Source organism: Penicillium odoratum (genome assembly GCF_028828045.1).
Source record: "Penicillium odoratum strain IBT 22623 chromosome Unknown utg000001l_segment0_segment0, whole genome shotgun sequence".
NCBI lineage: Eukaryota > Fungi > Ascomycota > Eurotiomycetes > Eurotiales > Aspergillaceae > Penicillium > Penicillium odoratum.
Genome location: NW_026643143.1, coordinates 2,147,328 through 2,172,120, shown reverse-complemented (window position 1 = coordinate 2,172,120; position 24,793 = coordinate 2,147,328). Strand labels below are relative to the sequence as shown.

General features: G+C 50.2%; 6 protein-coding genes across 6 annotated transcripts; 2 read left to right on the top strand and 4 right to left on the bottom strand.

The window, feature by feature from the left end:
• Positions 1 to 373: 373 nt before the first annotated feature.
• Positions 374 to 2,613, bottom strand: N7520_000802 (putative HMG box transcriptional regulator; the record flags this gene model as incomplete). Its single annotated transcript, XM_057134737.1, has 3 exons — positions 374 to 1,867; positions 1,915 to 2,060; positions 2,184 to 2,613. The coding sequence occupies 3 exons, from the start codon at positions 2,611 to 2,613 to the stop codon at positions 374 to 376; spliced, it is 2,070 nt and encodes a 689-aa protein (XP_057000673.1).
• Positions 2,614 to 3,920: 1,307 nt separating this feature from the next.
• Positions 3,921 to 5,293, bottom strand: N7520_000801 (uncharacterized protein; the record flags this gene model as incomplete). Its single annotated transcript, XM_057134736.1, has 3 exons — positions 3,921 to 4,047; positions 4,152 to 4,897; positions 5,057 to 5,293. The coding sequence occupies 3 exons, from the start codon at positions 5,291 to 5,293 to the stop codon at positions 3,921 to 3,923; spliced, it is 1,110 nt and encodes a 369-aa protein (XP_057000672.1).
• A 1,193-nt stretch (positions 5,294 to 6,486) lies between these two features.
• Positions 6,487 to 7,801, top strand: N7520_000800 (40S ribosomal eS6 domain-containing protein; the record flags this gene model as incomplete). The annotated part of the gene is made up of 6 exons (XM_057134735.1): positions 6,487 to 6,723; positions 6,856 to 6,928; positions 7,019 to 7,039; positions 7,121 to 7,219; positions 7,288 to 7,606; positions 7,673 to 7,801. Coding segments are annotated over 6 exons (846 nt in total), but the record flags the coding sequence as incomplete, so codon positions are not given.
• Positions 7,802 to 9,233: 1,432 nt separating this feature from the next.
• On the top strand, positions 9,234 to 9,603 carry N7520_000799 (uncharacterized protein; the record flags this gene model as incomplete). The annotated part of the gene is given in 3 exon segments (XM_057134734.1): positions 9,234 to 9,305; positions 9,345 to 9,367; positions 9,387 to 9,603. 3 exon segments carry the CDS (start codon positions 9,234 to 9,236, stop codon positions 9,601 to 9,603), a joined length of 312 nt encoding a protein of 103 aa, XP_057000670.1.
• Positions 9,604 to 10,147: 544 nt separating this feature from the next.
• Positions 10,148 to 11,348, bottom strand: N7520_000798 (ribose-phosphate diphosphokinase; the record flags this gene model as incomplete). The annotated part of the gene is made up of 4 exons (XM_057134733.1): positions 10,148 to 10,574; positions 10,642 to 11,014; positions 11,115 to 11,206; positions 11,278 to 11,348. The coding sequence occupies 4 exons, from the start codon at positions 11,346 to 11,348 to the stop codon at positions 10,148 to 10,150; spliced, it is 963 nt and encodes a 320-aa protein (XP_057000669.1).
• Positions 11,349 to 11,791: 443 nt separating this feature from the next.
• tom1 (E3 ubiquitin-protein ligase TOM1) lies at positions 11,792 to 24,166 on the bottom strand (the record flags this gene model as incomplete). The annotated part of the gene is made up of 5 exons (XM_057134732.1): positions 11,792 to 11,886; positions 11,943 to 12,287; positions 12,340 to 16,325; positions 16,378 to 24,038; positions 24,119 to 24,166. The coding sequence occupies 5 exons, from the start codon at positions 24,164 to 24,166 to the stop codon at positions 11,792 to 11,794; spliced, it is 12,135 nt and encodes a 4,044-aa protein (XP_057000668.1).
• Between the last annotated feature and the right edge of the window lie 627 nt (positions 24,167 to 24,793).

Sequence of the window (24,793 nt, the reverse complement as noted above, 5' to 3'; positions counted from 1 at the left end):
ATAGGTATATGGCAGAATAATCACCGCCTTTGTGGGTCTAGTCCCACTTCGCGACGATCAATGGATAAACTTGACAATTGTGCTCAACCTGGCCCACGCAAGATGGAACTGCTTGGAAATCGACAATCATGATTCGCTACGATCGGAATGCCTCAGGCCCATGATATAGGGAAGATTACGAATATATGGAGGAAGATGGTGCCAGGCGTTGTTACTGTCATGAGAGGGACGCCATCCAAGGACAGAACGCTTGAGCGAGTACTCCTTATAGGAACTAATTGAAGATTCAGATTATTATCTCTAGTCAGTGTACTCAAGTGCTCAATACACAATATATATTATTTACAGTTACCATCAAATCTATTAGATGGAATCACTGTGTCAAAAAGTCCTCAATCTCGAACCCAACGCGCTTCAACGCCTTCTCCAATTCACGCGATGAACCAGCAATCTTCCTCAGCACGATAGTTCTCGCATCCTGCAATCGCACCTCGACCGCAATCCCACCCGCCCGATCCAGCTCCTCTCGGGTACACTCCCGAATATAAACGGTAATATCGGGACCGACGCAGGCGCGCCACAGCGACGCCATCCACTGCCAGTGATCTAGAGGGCCGTACGAATCATTGATAGGAATAGAGCAGGCGAATGCATCCGCCGTCGTGATCTGGTATTGTGGAACAAGAGCAATGGGAATTGCACACGGGCTGCCAGGTGTACTTGTGACGCTCGCATCCGAGCTATTCTCGCTGGATTGTGCAGGGGAGTGGATATACATGCTGGCAGTCTCTGGTATGAGGGATTTGGGTGATAGGCTCAGCTTGTTGGACTCCTCCTCTGGGCTGGAGCGAGAGTCAACTGACATGGCTGTCGAGATGGACTTTACGAAGCTGACGACCTCTTCAGAGATGCGGTGCCATGCTGAAATGGTGTCGAGGTAGTCGACTGCTGCGTCACCCATTGGGCCACCTTCTGAGCTGGATTTGCGTGGTGGTTTGATATCTGGTCCGTCGAAGACGCGGACGTGGTATTTGGGTTCCTTCCGGAGGAGGCGTTGGAGGTAGTCCACGGCGACTTGGACGAGTTCCGGATCGTGGCCGTCGACTGCGATGACGGGGCCTCGGATTTGGGGGCTCGACTCTCGGAATGAGGGGACCAGCGGCGGTGATATTTTCGCTAGCACCTTGATCTTATTCAGGACTGGGATTGTCATGACAGTGGCCTCCACGCTAGGTTCGGTGGAGAAGTTCGGGGTAAGAGGAGTCATGACTGGTGTGCCGGTCTGGAGCGGTGGTAGCTTTAGGCTTTGGTCTGGGTGTGACTGGCCTTGCACGCTGCTATATTGGCGCTGCGGTTGAAGCATCGGCAGCATGTTTCTAGGTTGCATATCTGGACGAGTACCATACGGGGCCGCCGAGTATGGAGACTCGGGACTTCTATCTCGGTGGGCGATCATACCCGGCTTGAGAGGGGTGTGAGAAACACGGCGACGTTTATTGTCTGGTGACCTCTCACCAATCTCTTCCCCATGGCGAGATCGAGAGCGTGATTCCAGCGCCTCAATTTTGATCAGCTTAGGCTCATCTCTCTCGCGGCCGTGTGAGCTCCTCGCCGTCATGACAGTTTTTTGTGCGATGGGTGTTGAGAGGCCTGATGATCGGTACTCTGTGGAAACAGTCGTGGGTGTGAAAGGGGTCATTGGTGAGGGGGGATGCATAAATCGACCCCCACAGCGAGTGCAGTGAGTCCCACCAGATGGGTTGTTACTGATGCCTGAGCCAGAGCCACGAGCACCACCATCCCGGCCACTACGTCTGGGCTGATAGCGATAACCCGGGTATTGCTGGTTATGACGGAGTTTCTCCTCCTACTTGATATTAGCCATGTTTATCACAGGAATTTATGCAAACTAACCTCCGCCAGAGTCCTCCATTTGGACTTTTCTTCTTCAGAGAGGTTCCTCCACTGCGTACCAATGATTTTGGAAATATCTGGATTCGCCATGCCCGGATTATGCGCCACGACCGTTGCCTGGTAGTGTTGTCGGTACAAAATAAATGCTATTAATCACGAATCAGCCATCAGATTCTCTCAACTTCACCGGCCTTGTGCCTCGACCGCTATAAAAAAGAGTAAAAAGCACTTGCCATGCTCATTCAAAGGCGCGGATAGCATTAACTCACCATTACGAGGTCGCGGGACTTTCGGGTCCGGCTGGCAAAGACAAAAAGTGTCTCTCTCCTTGGCGGACCTCACCGGACTGGCACTGCCAGAGGAGGAGGACGATCGGGATACTTCTTTCGTGGATACCACAGGACCAGGCGCTCTCCTCATAAGATTGGAATGGGCATTAGCCATAGGCATCATCGGATCATTCTGATCGGGCCTCGGCCCTGGAATTTGCCCTTGGTTCAGGACGGTCATTTGGTGATGAGCATGAGGTATATCATGCCGCAAATCGGCATACTTGAACGAATCTGGGCGGTACACCAACTGTCCATGAGATTTTGGGGGGTCACTCATGATCTTGTGGTCAGAAAGGTCGCTAGATCTGACTTGGGTATTGTCATGGTGCAGACCAGCTGGGTCGGGAAGCACTCGATCAAAAGACATTTATCTATATGGTCGAGAGGGGCAAATGGCCGCCACAAACAACCGAAACAAGGAATGGGGGGTCTTCGATGGTGAACGTCACAAAGAAACAAGATCAATCTTTGGGTTTGGATTCAAGAAAACAAAAAAACAGAATGAGGACAGTAAAGCTCGTGACCCAGACAAGCGAAATCGACAAGCCCCTCCAAAGAATTAAGCTGAAAAGAGTAGGAGTGAACGAAAAAGTATAAAAAAACAAGGGGAAAGAGAGTTGGAGAAAGGATTGAAGGGGAGAAATGACTTCACGTATATCAGCAAAAAAAAATGAGCTAGAGCAAAGCGAGACAAAGGTAGGAAGCACCTATTTTTGCGCTTTCTTTGTTGTCTTAGGGTCGTTCGACTCGCAATCCCTGCCGAGTGGCTGGTCCTTTGACAATTGATCCTAGATCAAATCTTGTTGGCATTCAGGCCGCTCCAACCGAGCAAGGCGAGCAAAGAGAATTCTAGACCAGGACAAAAAAGAAAAAAGGCATAGATCTGACTGAATCTGACAGGGGAGGAAAAGAAGGGGGAAAAAGTACGAAACGATCAAACTATATCATTCCCATGGTTTATTTCCCCCTTTCTGGTGGTTTCTTCTTGTTACAACAGGAACCGAACCATAAAATCTAGAATCCATCATCTCTATGGATCCCGATAGTTCAATCCATTCATTTTAGGGTAAAGTAACAGCAAACGAGATCATTGTTTTCTTTGTCTCCGGATGCGGCGAGTCGCAGCGGACCCTCTTATTGATCAAGGTTAATGATTGGTCGCGGCTTGTTCCTCGGTTCCCCGATAAATCGAACAAAGAAAATCACTGGCAAACAACAGAAGAACTATAGTCTCTCTTTTCTTTTTCTTGAAATAACACAAACAAGAATGCATCTCAAATCCAAATAGGCTTAGATAGAGAGAAAGCGGGTAGATACAGTTTACAGATCAGCCATGTCACAGAACTCAACAGATGATCTCATTCCCCCGATCGCTCTCCACATTTGCAGTGCAACTGTCGAGATTGGAACAATACTACCTTAGTGGTTGAAATTTTCCACTTTGAATGTCGAATCATTTTCGTTCATTTTAGTTCCTTTTATTGCAAGTGGAGTGCATCCAGACTACTGGGTTTGAGACGTACCGGCTACTACCGTGCCTCCCCGAACCCATCCCACGCCGCATTAGGACGTTTGAACTGTCATGACATGGGGTACCGACTCTACTACTTCCTGGTCATGTTTCGGATGATATGTTCATTCGTCAACTATACACTTTTAGAATTTACACAATGTCTAAGCTGCAGAGCCTCGGGTGTGGCGCCTTGTCAACTGTTTGGGATTCAAGAGAACCCCGTCAATCCCTTGGTAGACTTCCGCCGCCATAAGTCGGTGGGCAGATGGACCCAAACTCATTTCGTTCCTGTACATCCCGGTCAGCGAAAATAGTCATACACAAAATGTCGATCGTTGCCCGGGAAGGAAAGGAACAGGCACAACGGAACCAAGGACTTGAATTTGACTTACCAGAACAGATACTTCTCTGGGTGTTCACACTGTTTCTTATCCTTGTCCTTTGACATCATGACCTGGAACGAACCCGGTGATTCGACGCAGGCGTCAGCTACATTTTCCCACCCGGGATCCTCGTTCGTGCCCAATCCACTTTCGGCCGTGATGCCTGCTGCATAGAGCTGCCAATCGCGAATCCGATCCAGCAGGAAAGCATCCGTGTCGAACAAGTAAATTGTTCCTTTTTCCCATGGCTTCGCGGCCTCCCGTAGCTTCTGGTTCCAATAGCCTAGCATCTTAACTGCATTCTTGTACTCCACGCCCTGCGTAGTGAAGGCGGGCGAAAATGCCGGTAGGAACGTCACGTCGGGCGACTGTGTCAGAATCACCTTCACTTCATCGGAGCCCCAGGTGTCGGAGAGTTTGCTCAGCTGGTCCATAATGGTCTGGATGCGGCGCTCGATGGAGGCAGCAGCGGTGTCATAGTCCTTAGTGACGAGGGACCAAATGTCCCAGAGACCAAAGGAGACGACGAAGATGGTGCGGTCCTGGCGGGACTTGACTTCGTCAGCGGTGAGACCTTGGAGGCTCTTTTGTTCGGCGTCGAGCCAGTGCTGAAGCTGGGTCTTGAAGTCGTCGAGCTTTGTCTGAGACAGACGGCCTAGTACGTCTAGTTCGGAATTGTCGACTACTGAGCCGGCGTATTTGCCCCTAAGTACGGAGTTGGCTGTCTTGGCGAGGTTCTCCTGGTGACACGAGAACTATAGTAAAATGCTCATTAGCACCGATCCCAAACATGTAAGTGATAGAGAGGTGTCGGGTACAAGCTTTGGACTCAGACCTAACGGAGCCCATGCCCAAGTCCAACCAAAACCAAGACATTGACAACCCGCCTGCTGGGTCGATGCTAGCTCACTCACCTTCTCACAAAGCCAATCAGTCCAGACCTTCCCTTGCCGCTCCTCTGTCTCATTATCACTCCATGAGTCGCCAAAAACAACCAATCGCCGATCAAAGTCGGACACCGTCTCAAATTTGTCTGACGCGAGCGGGACAATATCACCGAGATTACGAGAAGTCAAGAACCACGCCGAGTAGAGGATTGTGCATGCAGCGACGGCGCAGAGGGCGTAGAATCGGTTGAAGAGGCGCATCATACCGACAAAGAATGCGCCCAGCGCAAAAACGAAGAAGTAAACTCGAATATGAGGTGTATGATTCTATTGAAGGCGTGAGGATTCTCCGATGACCCTGAATCGTTAGGTCCTCCGAACTCAAATCCCCCGTTGCGATCGTTGCAATCGGAGCGGGTATCGCCACTGTACTCCGTATGTACTAGTTGCGCTTGTTATCCCAGCAACACTTGTCGCAAAGATGAAAATTCCAATTCGGGAACGCGGTCGACTCGCTCTCGAAGAGAAATGAAAAGGGGAGATAAGATTCTAATCGGGAGGGATTCTTTCTCCACCGGGAGGCCCGGCAAAAAGTAAAAAGCAGCGGGGGCGATTAGAAATCCACGAATAGAACCATACTGTTCATATAAGGAACTTTTATAAGGGGAGAGAAATATAAAAAACACGGTTGTACTGAAGATCTGAGGGCCACGCGGCCAAGGCGGGGAGACACTCCAACATGGAAGAGTATCGCGTGCGGCGTCGCACTGCAGCCAAAGCGAAAGCTTATGTTTCGGCTCTTTCGACTTCATCTCCGCCACTTAGCGGAGGGATCGATCGGATTCCCCCATATCGCACTGTCTAATTTCATACTTCTTGGTAAACTGGTATATACTTATATTTGTGTGAGGAGATCCAGGACTGTTATATTTCGAATAGGCAGATTACGACGCCTTTGCAGTACGCGCCGTCGGCTAATTGGTGGATGACGCGATCGGGGTTGGGCCTCCTTAAACCGGTATACTGTACGGTGTACGAATGCCAAGTCTTGAGCACAATATGTAGATCGGTGGGATCAAAAGTATAAAAGGTTTCTTGCCCTATAAAGTATGCAGAGTTTACCTGCCAAGATTCATTCAGTCTTTCAAGCAAATGAATAGCCTCATAAAGGACCGTTTGGAACATGCTTAATATTTCGACACTCGGCGTACCCTCAAAAACATCGGGACTACAAATAATTGATATAGTGAGCTATCGTGGCTCCGGAACATCAGACAAATATAATACTTTTCTTCCTACTGAGTAAAGATGGAATGCCATACCAAGTACGTGCTACTAATGAATGATTTTGCCGTATTAGTCAGGTGTATGTTTCTGCCTGAGGTGTAGATTTGATGATGCCACTCACGTGATGGCCTTAGCGACGCTGACTGATCATAATCCCAAAATGGTTAGCGTCCGCTGAGTCAGACACACACACACTCGCTACACCAAACCTTTGGAACTCGCAAAATCCACACGACCGAACCCTTCAACCTCACCTGTCGACAACTCCGCGCTACCGTCTTGACCGCGCATACCCCGTCAAGATGAAGCTCAACATTTCCTACCCGGCCAATGGGTCGCAGAAGATCGTCGACATCGACGATGAGCGCAAGCTCCGCCCCTTCATGGAGAAGCGCATGGGCTCCGAAGTCAGCAATCCCCGATCTTTGAATCTTCAATCCACACAAATCCACACCACCACGAACTCGATACCAAAAAAATTTATTACACACAACGCGAATGATAAGAACGATTGGGCTGATGGGTTTTCTTACGATTAGGTTCTCGGTGACTCCCTCGGCGATGAGTTCAAGGGTTACCTGTTCAAGATCACCGGTGGTAACGACAAGCAAGGTACGATAACTCCTTCCACGGTTCGATGATGCTATTGAGAATACGAATCAAAAATGGAATGGGACCACGATTGCTGACTTGAATGAACAGGTTTCCCCATGAAGCAGGGTGGTACGTTTTGACTGGACACTTCCTCATCCGACCAGGAAGGCCGCATACGATTTTTTCAGCATACTTATCGATTATCTACAGTCCTCCTCCCCACCCGTACCCGTCTCCTCCTTGCCGACGGCCACAGCTGCTACCGCCCTCGCCGCACTGGTGAGCGCAAGCGCAAGTCCGTCCGTGGTGGTATGTGAAGACTCTTTCTTCCCCTCCAAAAAAAATGGAATCGCCCATTGACATGTTATTCTGTATAGCCATCACCGGTCTGGACCTCTCCGTCCTCGCTCTCAGCATCCTTAAGCAGGGTGAGCAGGAGCTCCCCGGCCTGACCGACACCGTCGTCCCCAAGCGCCTGGGTCCCAAGCGTGCCACCAAGATCCGCAGCTTCTTCGGTCTTGACAAGAAGGACGATGTCCGCAAGTTCGTCATCCGCCGTACCGTCACCAAGGAGGGCAAGCAGGACTACACCAAGGCCCCCAAGATCCAGCGTCTGGTTACTCCCCAGCGCCTGCAGCGCAAGCGTCACCGCATTGCCATCAAGCGCCGTGCCGCTGAGGCCGGCCGCGAGGCTGCGTAAGTTTCTTCGTCAACGGAGATAATTTCTCCTAGGGACTGAACATTCTGCTAACATCTTTCCAGCAACGACTACGCCAAGCTCCTGGCCAACCGTGTCCACGAGGAGAAGGCCAAGCGTGACGAGCTCCGCAAGCGGAGAGCTTCGTCTATGCGGAAGTAAATTTACACTACGGTGTAATCTTTAATTTCCGTAGGGGAGTTTAATCGAGGGGAGCTTCACGTTGATGGGATGGTTGAGGGATTCACAAAAAAAAGAAGATCACCCAGCAACGCGGATATGTCTGATACGAAAAAGGGCTTAAAAAAGTATGGGGGATCAGGTTTTAGCGTATAAGGCGAATGGTTTGATCACCCTACCCCGGGATGCTACTGTGATCGGGCCTCGGGGCGATGCATCTGGCTGAACCTATCTTTTGACTACCCTTTTTTGAATGGAGTGCATGCCAATTTCATTGTTTTTGTTTCATGGTGATTGCGTGTAGTAGTAAGCTGTAATCTCCCCTGCCCCTCCCTGGCACACCAGGCTTATCAACCAATTTTATGTTGTGCTGCCACACTTGATCTGCCCATGAGTTCTAGATTTTTGGCCCTTCGCCGCCGTTGACATACCCATGCCATGTCTGAATTAAAGCTATTCAACTTGTTCCATTAATTATCACTCAAAACACAATCCATGGATCATAACAAATAAGATATTCTATCCTACCCACGTCCGTGGAGCTGCACAAGAAAAAGATATCCAGCCCTAAAAAATTCATTACCCCGCCTTTCACATATATATTTCAAGCACGACCTCACTTGGCACTCATAGTAAGTACAACATTCAATGTTCAATGTTCCAACCATCCATCCTCAAAATATGTATTCACTACTGAATGTTTAGATTATATACAATAAATTTCAATAACACCTTTAAATAGTAAGGTCACTATTAGCACTTCAGCACTTAGACACCTGGCTGTGTAGAGCATAAGATTTCGATTTTCTTTGTTACCGAAGCACAGACGCAGCGTCCAAAGGACATCAATTAATCGAGACACATTTGTAACAATAAACGTTGCACTGTCAACAAAGCCTTAACAGAACTTGGAAGTCAGAGACTGGGTACACGAGGTATCCTTAACAGGCACATCTGTTACATAGGTTACCTAGCTTACCTATATACCCTGTACGCATGCATATCAGTCAACTTGGCGGGCACGATTCGATCAACTGAGCAGACAACAGTGATGCCCATGAGTCTTTGTTTAGATCCATATGCATGGTAACATTGATGGCATGCCCACATCCACATATCCGAAAAAGGTTGTTCACATCCCTATATCAGGTACACAACATCCATGGATTTCAAGTACAAGATACATAGTAATTAAAAGGTACTAAGTAATGAGCGTATGTGGTATGCAGAAATTTCAAGTTCAAGGCAATTCAATCATTATAATTTCAAATGTCAGAATTACTCTGATTAATATGGGACTGCATGCAGCCAGGGCGCCAGAATGGGCCGAGTATAGCAGGAAGAGGAAAAGGGGATTTGAAGTGCAAAAGAAGAACGTGTTCTTGAGAAGCAATATCAGACTAATTTTTTCACTGTCATACAGGCCAACAGGCCATGGTTTTAGAAATGTCCTCATATTGTTGCGATAAGAACACAGGAACCAACGGAGCAGAGCCAACAGAGCGGAGCCAGCGAAACGTACGAGCCAACGGAGCAAAGCCAAAATAAATATCACAGAGAAAGGGGGAGTGGCAGTCATAGTGGGAATAAAAGTTATAGTGGTGATGGGAAGTCGAAGGTCAGGTCGGAGAAGTCGGAGGTGGAGTGGTGGGGAAAGAAGAAGAAGAAGAAGAAGAAGAAGAAGAAGAAGAAGAAGAAGAAGAAGAAGAAGAAGAAGAAGAAGAAGAAGAAGAAGAAGAATAGTGCAGAAGCAGTCAATGAAAAGGCAGAAAACAAACATTTGAATAGGACGTGGCTGAAGTATGTGATTTCGTGATATTCATTTAAGCTTAAAGCCTAAACATGCTCTTCAACAACACGAACAAGTATCTCCAAACACAAATACACCGAAATTCTTACGCATAAGCTACTAGTACCACCTGAGAAAGTACATGATACTACAACACCTGGCAGAAGTCAACAGGCAACACAGGTCCAGTATCAATGGCCATCGAGGCTTCTAATCATGATCTAAAGATACAAAGACGAATTTCGAGACATGCACAATGCAATTGAAAGAAAAAAACCCCCGATTTCACCAGCAGAGAAGAGTTACTGAGTAAACTATTCTGCTTCAGATCAATCAAGTAGAAAAAAGGCAAGAATATCAAACGAAAAGTATCCTGGACACTCGTATCCTCGGAAATGTCAAATAATGGTCATAAGAATCGTATTTTTGTTTCTCCCGCCAACACCCTTGGCATCGCATCGCATCGCATGGAAACCTTGCCAAAATACACATCCACGGGTCCCCCTGGCAGTCAAGTCAAATTGTTTGGAATTTTGGGGTATTGCATTTAATTTTCGAAATTGGAACGCAATTATGCGACAGCGTGAGAGAAGAGGAAGCTAACAGACTCTCCGTTGTGAGTACGACGGCAAGCCTCGCCCAAAGTGGGGCTGATGTCAATGGTCTCGATCTTATCGCAAGCCAGCTTCTTCTCGGCGTGGGGGACAGTGTTGGTCACAACAAGACGGTTCAGACGGCTACCGTTCAGGTTCTCGATGGCCTTGCCGGAGAGGATACCGTGGACGACAATAGCGTTCACTTCCTTGGCACCGTGCTGGAGGAGGGTGTCGGCAGCCTTGACGAGAGTGCCGCAGGTATCGGCCATGTCGTCGACGATGATGGCGACCTTGTCGCGGACGTCACCGACAAGGACCATGCGAGAGACCTCGTTGGGCCGCGCGCGCTCCTTGTGGATCAGGGCGAATTGCAGATCAAGGCGGTCGGCGATGGCAGTCGCACTAAAGAAAAGAGTGATTAGACTGACATCATAATTTATGAAGATAATTCATGGGCTTGCTTGCTTACCGCTTGGCACCACCAGCATCCGGGCTAACAATGACACAGTTGTTCACATCCAGGTTCTCGCGGATCCACTTGAGCATACTGGGCTCAGCATACAAGTTGTCGACGGGAACGTTGAAGAAACCCTGGATCTGGCTGGCGTGCAGATCCATGGTAATAACATGATTGCAGCCAGCAGTCTGCAGCATGTTGGCCATAAGCTTAGCGGTGATAGGAGCACGGCTCTTATCCTTCTTGTCCTGGCGAGCATAAGGGAAGTTGGGAATGACAGCGGTGATACGGCGGGCAGAAGCAGTCTTGCAGGCGTTGATCATGATCAAGAGTTCCATGAGACCGTCGTTGATATCGTTGGGCCGTGTTGACTGCAGGATGAAGACTGCACGAGAACGAAACGAAGATCAGCAACGGGCTTCTATGGCTTCTTTCCCTCCATCCTTTATTTCTTCATCCGGGACACCGCGGCGGGGTCAGCGTACCATCTTCGTCTCGGACACTTTCACCGATTGTGACGCTGGTCTCCTGGTTGGAGTACTGCAAGACCATAATCTTGGTCAATTCAATACCGAGGCTGTAGGCATTCTTGAATTAATATTTGCCGCTAAAAATTGCTTTTGCGGAACGCAAGGATCGTTCACATACCGATCCGCCACGAGCTCAGCGAGCTCGGGGTGACTGTTGCCAGTCAGCAGCTTGATAGAGTTGGTCGCCATGGTGTGCGAAAGTGGTGAAAGAGAACTGAATGTCTCCTAAGGAAGAAAGAAAGACAAAGAGCCGTTAGCTTATAGAGCTTTAAAAAAAATCGAATCCCGCACCTGCACTTTGGGCCCCGCATCTTTTTCGTATCCCGTGACCACTCACCGCCTTTGCGTCGTCATTAGGAATTTAATGCATAGCCTTACCGCTTATGTGGAATCGGTATAACATAAAGAACATATGGATATTCCCGTAAGACGTAAGAAAAGCAGCAATCTAAGTACAATTGAAGAAAAGGGGCCTCTGGAGCCAGTTGACCTGCACATCAACCGGAAACAAAGGGCTCCCCAGTGTTTTTCCCACCTTTCCTCCACTTCCCCACGAACATTCCCGGGAAACGCCATTGAATGCTTAGGCCTGAAAACAAGAACACAAATTGAAGATGTAGAAATAAGGCTGTCTATGCGAATCCGAAGTAATCGCTACCAGCTGTCATCGCGGTATAAAGCCGGTGACGGAGATCTTCATAACTTTCATATTCAGGAAGATCAAGCTCTGGGGATATCGTTAGCAAGTGAATCAGTATAGAAGAGAGAAAAGTGCAAGCTTACGATTGAAACATGTGTGCGAGCTAGGCAAGCGGGTCTTGTTGCCATAATCGCGGTGGATATTGAACTTGCTAACGCCGTTCATACCCTCCAGTTCCTTGAAACCGTTGAGAGGCACCTTGGAGGTACCGGTGACGAACTGCAACAGCTTGGCACGCTCCTCCTTGTCAAATGAGCGAACGGCACGCCAGAACCACTGGATTTGTGGTGACGAGGCAGAGTAATTGTGGTACTCGGTGTTGTTCTTCCACTCATCGACTTCGATTTCGGGCAGACCGGAAATCAGAAGCTCCAGTTCCTGCTCGTTGAAGATGGAAATGAGCTCAGGAGGGATAATTTCATGGAAACCTATATTTAATGTCAGTTTTCATTCGAGGAAAAGGAGCATAGGGAATTCTACCTTTCAGGAAGTTATCAAGCTGATCTCGGACGGATTCCACCAGGCGGTACTCAACCACACGCTGGATGTACTCCTCCTTGTTCTCCTGAGTGACCGGAATGTTTTGACCATCGGGAATCAGGTCGATAGTTTGCTTTTCACCAAAGGCATCGGTATCGATGGAAAAGGTCTCGGTGATGATGTCGGTAATATCGTTTTCCAGCATCCAAAGTAATGACTTGTAATAGTCTAGGTCAAGCGTTTCCATGTCTTTGATAGACACAGAGCGCCCAAGGATATTCTTGTAGACAGCACGAGAGAAGTGGCAGTCCAGAACCCGACCCTCATAGAGAGCCTTACCGATGATCCGGCCAATGAACTTGAAGAACATCAAGTGCTCGGAGTTGACACCACTCAGACGGTTGGGGTGGAAAGTAGTCCGGTCGGCGGCTACAGGAATGAACAGAGCATAGTTGGGGTTGAACATGCCACGGGCAAGAACCTGGAACCATTCACGAGTGACACCACCAGCATCGACACCTTCCTCGCCATGGAAGCGGACGTTTAATTTGCCGTACTTGAGCTCATCAGCGCTCTTAAAGTATAGCGACTTGAACGAGTCAAGGAAGACTTGATCTCGGCGCACAGCGAGCTGGAGAGGAGGATGAGGGTGACGAGGCTCGGCACCACGGGCATGGACACGACGAGTGAAGTAATTGCGCTTGTTGTCAAACTCCAAGACCTTGGGGTTCTTCACCAGCAGAGAGAATGTGCCACTCATCAAGCGGGGATTTGAGCGAACAAGTTCGTTGAGAATCTTGCGGTGTTCCTCGGTAAATTTGAAGAAGAGGTTCTCCATGCTAAGGCCAGCATCAGCGGGGGCACTGTTAACTGACAACTCGCGACTGCCACGAGAAATAGATTGATCCTTGAGAGTAGTGTTCTTGCAAACAACCATCAATGCCTCGATCAAAGGCAGGAGAACGGTAGCCACGTTCAGCATGTTCTCCTTTTGGCGAATGACGGTCAAGCAGTCGCTCAGCTTCGTCCAGAGAGGACCAAAAGTGGCACTCTCATACAGTCTCTTGAGCACATCTTCCTTGGGAGCAGCTTCGGGCTCGCTGCCCTTCGACTTGTCAACCCGACTTGGATCGAAGAGATAGTCAAGCGCAGTAAGAATACGAAGCAATTTCGCCTGATCAGAGCTGGCCGGAGAGAATTTAGCCAAGGCTAAGCCTTGCATGTCCGTGCCAGTCTTAGATTGGTGGATACAAGGAAGCAGCTCTTCCAGGTCTCCGAGAATTATATCGCTGAGAGCCTGTGCTTGGCTGACAAGCTCATTACCAATCACATCTCGAGCGCCGGGGATCGCAGAAAGGTTATTGATAGTGGAGAGGGTGTCACGGAATGTTTTACCATTACACTCGCGAGCTGCAAGGATTTGAACGACCAGGCGGAAATTATGGTCGGGGACCACAGGAGGCTCAATGGTCTTCCGCTTGCGCTTCTCTTCCTCTGCGGGCTTTTCAGTGCCTTCCGCTTTAGAATCACTTCCACCTTCTGTCGTCTCCTCGGTAGCTTGTCCCTCGGCTGTTTCAACGGTGGGCAGTGGAGCATCCGTCATCGTGGTGTCCGAGCCAGATTGAGCAGTCAACATGGATTGATCCGAAGTCTCATCGGCCGGGGCTCCTTCAGGCTTTTTTCCCTTTTCTTCTTCCTGTCTCTCTTTCTCACGGCGGAGAAGGACAGTAAGTGGTTGAGTAATACTACTGAGTAGACTGGACAGCTGCTCCATACAATTAGGGCTGTCCATGATCAACTTCCTGTCAAGGAGGGAAAGTAGAGCATTCAAAGCGAATTTGTTAACTCGATTCTCTTTACTCTTGCCCTTGCGAAGTGCCTTAAGCTTGAGCGAGGAAGCCGAATCATGCTCAGTCAAGAAGAACCAAGCAATGTGAGGATTGAACTGGGACAGGAAAGAAAGTGTTCCTAGACATTGCTGGACGACCATGATCGGAGTGACATCATTGCTGATGCTAGAGGTTTGAAGAGCAAGGTTTCGTTTGCCAGATTGAGGAGTCTTCTGTGAGCCAGGAGCCTTGGCACGGAGCGATAGGTGAGAAAAGCTGCGCTCGATGGCAGAGGAATCAATGCTACCATCTTGCAAGACGGACAACAAAAGGCTGATCACCTCACCGCGGTTCTGACGGTTTTCACAAACATTGTGAAGAATATCGTTAAATTGATGGCGTGCGTTACCATGGAGGGGCATGAACAGTAAGCGCAAAAGGGTAGCAACGCCAGCCTTGTCGAGCATCTGAACAATTTGGCGTCTCTGAGTTTTCTTAGGCTCTTGATCTTCAGCAGGCTCATTTCTCCCGCGGTGTTCCATTCCACCAATGTCACCAAACTGGGCAATGCGGCGACCACCAAGAGCTCGTGCCTCTGTTAGGTACTCGGGGCCCAATGTAGCAAGTACATCTTCTGGTTGTTCGGCGAGGACGGCTTGACGCAAAGTGGGATCCAGAGTAGCGAGGAAACTGGCAGCATCCATATCCTCTGCCCGAGGTGCAGCAGTGCCAGCAGGGGGCTGTTGGCGACGAGCGGCGTCTCGCTCGCGGCGGCGTCGGTCGGCGGCCTCCTGTTGCAACAACTCGTCACGAATTTCAGCAGGCAATGCTTCCAGGAATTCCTGGTTGATTTCGGTTGGCTCTTCCCCAGCAGCAGCAGCTTGAGATCGCTGCTCGGCGAGTTGCTGCATGATAACCTCTTCTCGGAGCTCCTCTGGCAGAGCTTCTAGATATTCGGGATCGATCTCCAGCCCGGTAATATCAAGCTGGCGACCGCGAATAGTTGTGTGAACTCGCTGAGTAGGCTCGGGCTCGGCTTGAGCGGAGGAGCTGGCAGTTGGTTCAGCTGCAACATCGGTTTGTTGAACATCCTCCATCGGCTCATCAATACCAGCTGCCTGTCGCTCGGCTTCCTGCTGTTCTCTTTCAGCCTGGAGTCTTGCATTCTCCTCCGCTTCCTTGCGCCTGTTCTCGCGCTCTTCCTCCTCTCTCAAAAACCGCTCCTGGCGTTCTTTCTCAACCAGCATCTCACGAGCGTGCTTCTGCCTTTCTTCCTCAATCTTCTGGTTCTGCTTTCCTTCCTCAATGGCAGGAGGAACCAAGACCTTCAGAAGCGAGTTGAGGACACGCTGCGTCTTCTCAACATATGTGCTACTGAACAGGAGACGGGCCTCCTCCTGCCAACGATTCCTGGTTGTCGACAATGAAAATTTGACGGCATTGTGGGGGTCGTCACGAGTGCGCGCAGCAGGGTTGACAGCACGACCAAGAGAACCAAACATGTCTTGAATCCGATTGGGCAAGATCGCCCGGCTGTCAACGTGAACGTGAACGCCATCAGGGCGTGCGACGACACCAAATCCAGGCGTAGCTTGTCCACCAAGCGCCTCCATGATGGCGTTCATGAAGCTGACGGGGCTATCCATAGCCAGCATCCGTCCACCTGCTTCAAGTTGCGTCCAGTCACCCGCGAATGGATCGAGGCGACCTGGTCCAAGACGCTGGGCGGAAGGATCGGCGCCACCGCCATTGCGCATCAGGAGAGGATTGGTACCATCATCGTTGCCGCGAGCGGGTATCTGGGTACGATGGATCCGGGGGTAGGGTTGGAGGGGCACGAGTCCACCATGGCGTCCAGGCATAATTTCGCCAACAGTAGCCCAGGCGGGTGGTGCACCAGTACGGAAGCGATGGTGTTGTCCGTGCGATCGGGGAGGCGGAGGTTCATCACCTTCCCAACCCCAAGGCTCGAGGAGGTCGTCATCTTCAGGGGGTGGTGTAAGCAACAAGGCATCTAGCATTCGTGAGAGTTCGGGGTTCCAATTACCATCTATATCTCCCTCGGAGCCCTGGTCCATATCGTAGTCATCATAGTCATCCATCTCATCGTCAATCTCATCCATATCCTCATCTTCTTCTAGTAGCGAAGTCAGCAAACTAGAGCAGCGAAAGGTATCTTAAATGTAACTTGCCTCCTTCATCGTTCAACTCATCAAGAATCTCATCGTGGACGTCTCCTCCAAGGCGGTCTCCGTGCAAATCGTTGACACCAGCGCCAGCAGCGTGATTGAGAACACGGAAGAGATCATCAATACGTTGACCTGGATGGGGCTGGTTGGTTTGGCGAATATCGGCCAGTTCCTCCTCAAACTGGTTCATCATCTCAGCCTCTTCTTCGTCTTCAGTCATTTCTTCACTTTCCCATTCATCCTCATGGCCTTCTCCGAGACTTTCGTTATCATGGTCGCCAGTGATCTCGTCGGCAAACATGTCATCGTCGTCCATGTCAGAGTGATCATCTTCATCGTCGTCATCGTCGTCATCGTCATCATCATCATCATCAATGATGACCTCGACAGCGTCACCCGATAGACCTTCGATGGGGCCTCTACCTTCGACATCCTCTTCGTCTTCGTCGCTGATCACTTCACCGTCATCTTCGATGACTTCCTCCTCGTCGTACATGTCATCATCGTACTCGTCTTCGTACATTTCTTCGTCCTCGCCTTCCGACTCTTCAGTGCTCGATTCTTCCTCGTCATGGCGAGGCTCCAGCATACCAAGCGTGGAGTGGCGGAAAAGATCGGGAGTCTCTTCCCGCTCATCCTCCATATCAGAAACCGAGGTTGCAGACGAAATCTCGTCCTCGTCAGCCTCGTCCAGATTGGAGATATCTGAACTCTCACTAAGGAGCACGGCAGTCTGGGTGAGCTTGTTCAGGGGACGCAGAATGTACTTGATAACGCGTTTGGACGATGGGAAATTGAGGTCGATGTCGGCGACGGAGGCAGTCAATGCAGGAATAAAACTCTTCTCAAACATGGTCTTGGCGAGTTGCTTGTTTGAAGATGGGAAGCCGGCATCCTGAGAATAGGAATAGCCACTGAGCATCTTGTCGAAGAGATCGGCAAGACACATAAGCTTCGAGTATTTTGCGTCCAATGGCTCAGTTGAAGCATTGGCCTCCTTGTAGGATCGAAGCGCATGCTCGAGCACGAACCTACGAACGAAAGAAAGTTCCGGCTCATCCTCTTCAGGCTGCTTTGGCTCGCCACGGCGTCTAACAGGGCCACCATTCTCACCAGTCTTGGTGCACAGAGCAACCAGAACCTGCATGGTCCACGTCGAGGTCATGCTCCGTTTCTTAAATGCTAAGGAATCATCATGATCAATAGTGCCAAGGGGGACAAGCGCATTCAACAGGTAGTTGAGAATGCCAGAGCGCGGCTTGGAAGGTGTTGAGGCAAGGGGATCGGCCTTGCGGGAGAAGTTGATGAATTCAACCTTGGTGCGATTGTACGACGACAGAAGCTCAGTAAGGCATTGAAGCAGGAAGCATCGGTATATGTAGATTTGGTGATCTTCAGCGTTGAAAGGTGGCTTCTCGCCCTTCTTAGTAGGTGTGGGGCTAGGCTGGGCATCGGCACTGCTTGACACAGAAGGACTAGGCTCATCAACGGACATCTCGACGTCATTTAGCGGTTGACTTTCAGCTTGATCGCTGGAGGGCCGCTCGGATGTTTCAGTCGAGGTTTCTTTGTCGTCAACGTCCTTGTAGGAAAGAAGCTCAGATAAGATGTAGTGGATAACACCATCTGGGTTCTCGACTACAGGCGCTTTAAGTTCGGTGTTTTTGCCCTGAGTCTTGTCCTTGTCATCCGAGGCAGCAGTCTCGGTCGTGGAATCATTTTTACTGCTTTCACCAGCAGTCTGTTCTTGGCGCGGACGAGCATTGCGATCTTTGTCGGCCTTCAGGCCAAGGATTTGAGGGCGCTGGGAAAATTCATACTTTACCAGTCTCAGCTTCTCATTTGTCACTTCCACGAAGATTTCAGGCGATCTCAGAACAAGATGATACATTTGGCGCACGTAGCCGGCTGTGTCGATCTGACGAGACGATTTATTTTCAAAATTAGCAACAATCTCACTGCGCATGATCTGCCGAATCGTAGCTTCGTCCTCGACGATATGACGCAAGATCAACATGAACGAGCTCTGGAGCTTATCATTTGTGGCACTTGCTAGTTGTTTAACCATGACAAAGAGACGCTGCAAGTTGCGCTTCTCCCCGAATCGTGCAGCAATACTGCGTTCTCGAGTGAGAACAACCAGGATACGACAGATGGAAAGTGCCAAGGTGTCGTCCTTGCCAACCCGGGGTAGGATTTCAACCAAGGCCTCGAAAAGCTGTGTTTTCTCATCAAGGGAAACCAGAGGTTCCTGAAGCCGAGCTGGTGGCTGATCAGGGTTAAGATTCTCGTGGCTTGGCGGGATCCAAGTGATTAGAGGCGGTTGGCAATCATCAGACAGCAGCTTCTCCAGAATGAGTAACACATGGCCAATCCAGGGGAAAGTTTCATCGGCAGGTTTCTCGGTTGTGGGGAGTTTGATGAAGCCAAGGAATGTAGCGAAACAATCCTTCAGCTCTTCAATGGTTGCATTGTACATGTCTCGTTCCTGAAGAACCAAAGCAAGGATATGCGCGTAGGCTGCAACCTTCTTTCCTGCCGTTTCGAAGTTCTCCATTTGCAAGGACACGAGTGACTGGACAAGAGTTTCTCCAACCTCGCGACGGAAGCTTTCGGGATCGCTATGCTTCTTGATGCCAGATGAGATAAGATCCGCAAGCTCGAACGACACATCATAGTGGACGTTGAGAACATCAAGGCTGCGTTCAATCAAATTGGATCGAACTTTGTCTCGTTGGGCATCGAGATCCTCGACAGTGATAAACTGGCGTCGACGGACTGGCTCTTGTGCTTGGCTGCTGGGCTCCGTTTGCCCTTGAGCAGCGGATTGACGTTCTTGGTGTGACGATTCACCACGGTCTTCGCGCTCCATAGCTTCACTGTCTTGGAAAGCAGCACCAATCGCGCGGGCCAAGCCTTCAGGCATGGTAGTACGGTCCAGGCCTTCTGCATCATCTAGATCAGAGCCAGTAGTGTTCTCCACAGTATGGCCGGTGGCCTGTGCGAGAAGCATAGCAAGGGCCGAGCCCTCTAAGAAGCCAGGGTTGAAGGGTCCAGATTCACTCACAAGAGTATCTTCAGGGCCCTCTCCGCCCGAGGCGATTTCGGAGGATCCAGTTTGAATATCATTCGCTCCAGGAGGGAACCTAGGAGGCGCTCGAAGCCACTTCTGCGCTTTGCAGTATTCTTCAGCGGCAACCACAGCATTATTACAGCGGTAGAGAGCCTCTTGATTCAGCTCAGCATCCTCGAATCCCTTCTCTTTAAGCACTATCTCGCGGTCTTTATTGACAACAAATGGCTTTTGTGGGACTTCAGTCAAGATAGGCGGTGTGTCCGCCTTCACAGCAGCGCCAGTTTCATACTCTCCATCCAGTGATGAACGAAGAATATCAACCAGGAATTTGACAATGATGCTTTGCGACTGGGTGGCAAATTCTGAGTTCCACATCTCTTGAGCCATAGGCAGAATCTCCATGCGAAGATCTACCTGGAACTGACCAGGGTGGAAGTAATCCGAGCGACCACGTTCCCGCTCATGGTTGCTGGTCAACACTTGTGTTTGACTAGACTCAACGATAGTCTTACCACTCGCGAGTTCTGTGAAAACCGCAAGGATGATCTTGATTCCACCATAAGCAGCGGCAAGTTGATCGGCGACTTCCTTGTTGGTCTCGGCACCGCGATCCAGTGGCTTGAGGGTGTTGACCTCGCGCATGAAGATTTCGCACATCTCCTTCAACACTGTAAGCCCGCTTTTTCGCTTGAAAGCGACGAGGACAAGAGTCAAGTAGCTTGGCTGCGGCCGATCACCACCAGCTTCGTACAATAGGTGTGAGAATTGAGAAAGAATGACAATGAGATACGGGAAGCGGTATTTAGAGCTGGCGCCCGAGTTAGGAGCAGCAAGCTGGAGTGACCGTAGAACAGTGTCAGCGATGGCCTCGGCCACCATATTGGCATTCTGCTTTCCCTTTTGGAAAACGTCGGCACGTCGCTTGCCCACAAGACCAAGGCCGAGGTTGTGCATGAAGCCGGTGATAGTAATTGGTAGAGCACCCAAAAGGTACCGAAGGGTCTGAACGTTCTTGAAAGCAGAGCTTCTTTCGTCAACCTTCTTAGCAGCACCTTCAGACTCTGGGGCGGCAGAAGGCTTCGAGTCGGGGGCACCTGAGCCGTCTCCTTGAGTAGCAGCAGCTGGGTCCTCCGTTGGGTTCTGGGAAGGCCCGGCCCCGGGAACTGTGGGCTTGCCAGGGGGCGGTTGTTTGCCTTGTGTCCAAAGGTCCGGATTATTCTTCTCATTCACGATCGCCTCCCATACACATGCTGAGAAAAGATCACCAAGCGAAGAGACCAGGTCGCAGTAACGGTCGGCAAGATTGACCTGGCCGAAAGGAGACACCTGCTGAACAGGTCGGGTCTGGTAAAGAGGCATTGCGAAAACCTCACGAAGTAGGTCCGTGAGAACGAGGGCGGCATTCAGGTTTCTCACAAAGGCGGTTCCATGTATGAGAGCTTCTGTTGCCTCCGGCGCGGGCGCCTTGGAATCGAGCGGCCGGGTAAACGACGTGAAAAATCCTGACTCTTTTGGTGCAGTCCAAAAGGCCGAGAGAGTTTTTACTGCTGACTGCGCTCGCTCCATCAAAGACGGAATGACAAGGTGCGGTTTAGTTTCGGCAAGCATGTGCACAAGCACCGTCAGTTCCTGGTTAGGGTCGGTGCCATGGAAGCCATATGGCAGACTCTGAAGCGTTGCGTAGTCCAGAACGAATTCCGCTCCACCAGCCTGGATGAATGATGTGCAGTTTGGCTGATTCTCAAAGAAGGCACCAAGAAATCGTATTGCAGGGAAGAGGTAGTCCGCAACAGTAAGGCCATGCTCGTCAGCGTCCTTTGGCTCGAAGTCGGTCTCTAAAGATGGGAGTAGCTTGCTCACATCACCCACAAGTAGCTTACAACCGTTAGGAAGAGTATGGGCATTCAGCTGAGGAACACCAATCGTCTTTGGGTCTTCCATTGGGGCGTCAAATGAAACTCCAATGTCACGGAATAAATCACCGACAGGCCCTGCGAGGATAACGTTGGCACTGTTATCAGGATCTTCCGTCCATAGCTTGGCACCCAGTCCTGATCTCCATGCCTTGGTTTTAGCAAGAAGGCCCACTCGAGCAGCCATAACAATGACAGCAGACATAATTGATGTCTTTAGAGCCGGGTGATGTCGCACAAGTTCGTCAAAAGCAGTACCCAACGAGCGAACCAGGTTCGGGTCATCCTTGAGGCACTTGACATGTTCCGGCTGCTCAAAAACCTCGAAGAAGCTTTCTAGGGCATCGGAAGATTGAAACAGATCTAGGCCAGAGGCGTTCAAGCAAATAGCCCCGAATGCCGAAGGAATGCACGCAAGAGCATCAGCTGCAGCAATGATTCCTGGTGCCAGATCCGTACCAGGTGGCCGAGCCATGAGGTATTCGCGAGTGACTTTCTCGCTGTCGGTGGAAGAGGCCGTTTCAGCGGCGGGTGCAGGAGCCGAAGACTCGGCCTCGTTACTGACATCCTCTGGTTCGACAGCAGGGGGCTTTTCCTTGGCCTCAAGCTCACGCCCCATGACTGCACCAAGGAGACTCTTACTTAGACCAGCCTCGGCGATGACAGCATAACTGGTAGGCTCGTTGTGAATAAAGCTACTCAGAATGTTGACAGCATTGCTCCATACATGCGAACCAAAGATTCGTGCGTTTTCAAACACCAGTCGCAAAGAAGTAAGAAGCTGAGGAGAGTCAATCAAATTCCGCAGAACACGATCAAACCCTCCACCATTGTGTTGCATAATATGGTTGACGAAACGGAACATCCACCGCAATGTTTGCTGTTGGAAATAAGGGATTTGGTAGTCGATGGAAGGGTTTTTGTACTGCTTGGGGAAGCCGGCTCCACTAGAGACCTTCTCAAACGCGGTCTTGGTCTCGTGATCGATGAGGTCGGAAATCGCATCGAAGCCCTTGGCTGCGGTCAGAATGCTTAGGGCATCACGGACAGCATGGACGAAGGTATCGAGGAACTCCATGATTCGAGAATAGACTCGGCGGGCCTTAATAGTTCGAAGATTCAGGATATCAACAAACATGGGAATGAGACCGGCAGCAACGAGTGTCTCGGGAGTCCGTGAGCTCGAGCTAGGGAGAGTGCGCAAGAGTGAAAGCAGCGCATCGCGCCACTCATCACCAAAGCAGTCACCGGAATCGTCATCTTCAGCACTCAGCTCGTTGACTACCTTTCGGGTCAGGAACATCAAAACACCATGATTGACATTGACACTCAAAGCGGCACAGACGTCCACTGCGCGAGCTTTATGTTTCGCCAAGGCATCCAGAGCATAAATGGCCAGCGTTTGTAGATTCCTTGAGACCTGGATATCACCACTCGCGCCAAGATGCACCAACTCGGCCAGCTGGAACGTTAACTGGAGTCGTTTCGACTGTTCCAAGTCATATTGAAGAACCTTCTGCTGGAATGTCGACTCTTGGTGAACATAGGCCAGGTTGGTCATGGCGAGAATACGGACTGCAAGAATCTGCTCGCGGCTTTCACGAGACCCAGATAAAGCTTGGGCGACACGAACCTTGTGAAGCAATTCATATTTCGACTCAAGAGGCAAATTTGGCAGATTACTAGCAAGAAGATCTTCTATCTTTCCAGCAGAGATCTTCGAGTGTGGAAGGTCCAATACTTTTCCGCCTCGGGATGCTTCTTCAGACTTACCGCCTGTGCTTGGGTGTACGGCGGGGGATTCTTCTCCACTGGGCCCGCGGCTCAAACGTGGAGTAGGATGAGTAGCGCTCCGACGAAGCGGGGTAGGTGTAGTAGGGACATGAGCACCGACTTCGCCATGCCCAAACTCTGAGGTTGTTCTAGTTTGCTCAGTGAAACCTGATGGGTAGTAGAGGACCCGAACATGACCCCATTCATTCCAGCCATCATCATCATCACGCACAAGTGAGACCAGTTCGTTGGCATTGAGCTTGGTTTGGGGCGCCTTCTCCTTGCCCTTGGCTGAGACAGCGGGGGTCGCAGGCAACTGGGCTTTACCAGCAATGAACGGACGGGGGAAAGGTGAAGCAATCTTGAGCAGCTTCTCTAGATCGATATTGTAGTGAGCTGCCAGCATGGCCTGCTGGTGAGTGCCACGCTGACGTGAGTGGTATCGCTGGGCCAAGCAGAGGGCCAACCGCAGTGTAATCTCAAGGAGGGACAGAGAGGTAGTGTTCAAGAGATCTCCTAAACGTTCACTGCTACTGTACAGGCTGCGGTTTCCACATTTCTCTAGCAGCAAACGTGAGAAGTTCAGGATCGCTTCTACCAGCTCCCGGTCACCCTCGGGCCCATATCCTAGAGAATTCAACTTGGCATCGATGCCTTCTGCTGGTAATTTGCTCGCATCCGCCGCGTATGACTCCTCCAACACGGTCCGACTAAATTTTTGTGTTTGTGGACCAGTATTCAGGAAGTATTTCTCGATGACAGTGGCCAGGATTTGATCAAAGCGGTCTAAGACGTTGATCCAGTGATAAAGGTCGCCTCGGGGAAATGGCCATTGCTTAGGGAACGTGCGTAGATGAGAAGGAATCTCCGGGACGGGGAGATTGATGGCATTGGCAATAAATTCGCTGAGAAAAGGCGACTAGAGTAGCAAAGAAAAAAAAAATTAGCCTGGAAAAAAAACCCGAATGAGCCCATGGCGGATGAAGGCGCCGAACTTACAACTGTAGCCTCATGCTTTTGACTAGCAACTTTCTTAATTTTGCCCATGTTGGCGATCAGAGCAGGCAGCCAACCATGAGTGTATTTGAGGATCCCAGGAGAAGAGTCTCCTAGAGGGTGGTGTTGGCGGGGGGTTGTCGTGAGACCGGTTCGCGGAGCAAGCGCGAAGATGCCTTATGACGTTTTTGGTCCTCTTCTACCTGCTTCGCCTAATTTGAGTCACTCCACGTCAACAAGTCGGCACGGGATCGTAGCACTGGGATGTGGGCGACAAAGCGATTGACTAGGAATCAGATACTCCGTCAAAAATGAAGCTTGTCTAGTTGAGAAGCTTGATAGAAAGAAAGTGTTGAGATATTGGCGCGCGGGTTCGGTGAAAGAAGTCAAACCGAGGGGAAAACGGTGCAGGACGTTTGACCCTAAAAGTTTTGACGATGAAAATTCGAAATGTCGAAAAGAGGATTAAGAGGGATGGGGTGAAGGAAGAGGGGAAAGATGCAAGAGAAAATGGGGGAAAAGGAAAAGAACCATGAAAGGTGAGCTGTGTCCTGCCGGCAGTTAAAGCTGGGCCTTGGGCGGTTCCCCCGCTGAGGCGGTCAGGCTACAAGGCATCACTTCCATAATTTCTACCTTATTCTATCGCAAACATTTTCATAAAATAAAGCAAATTCAAGA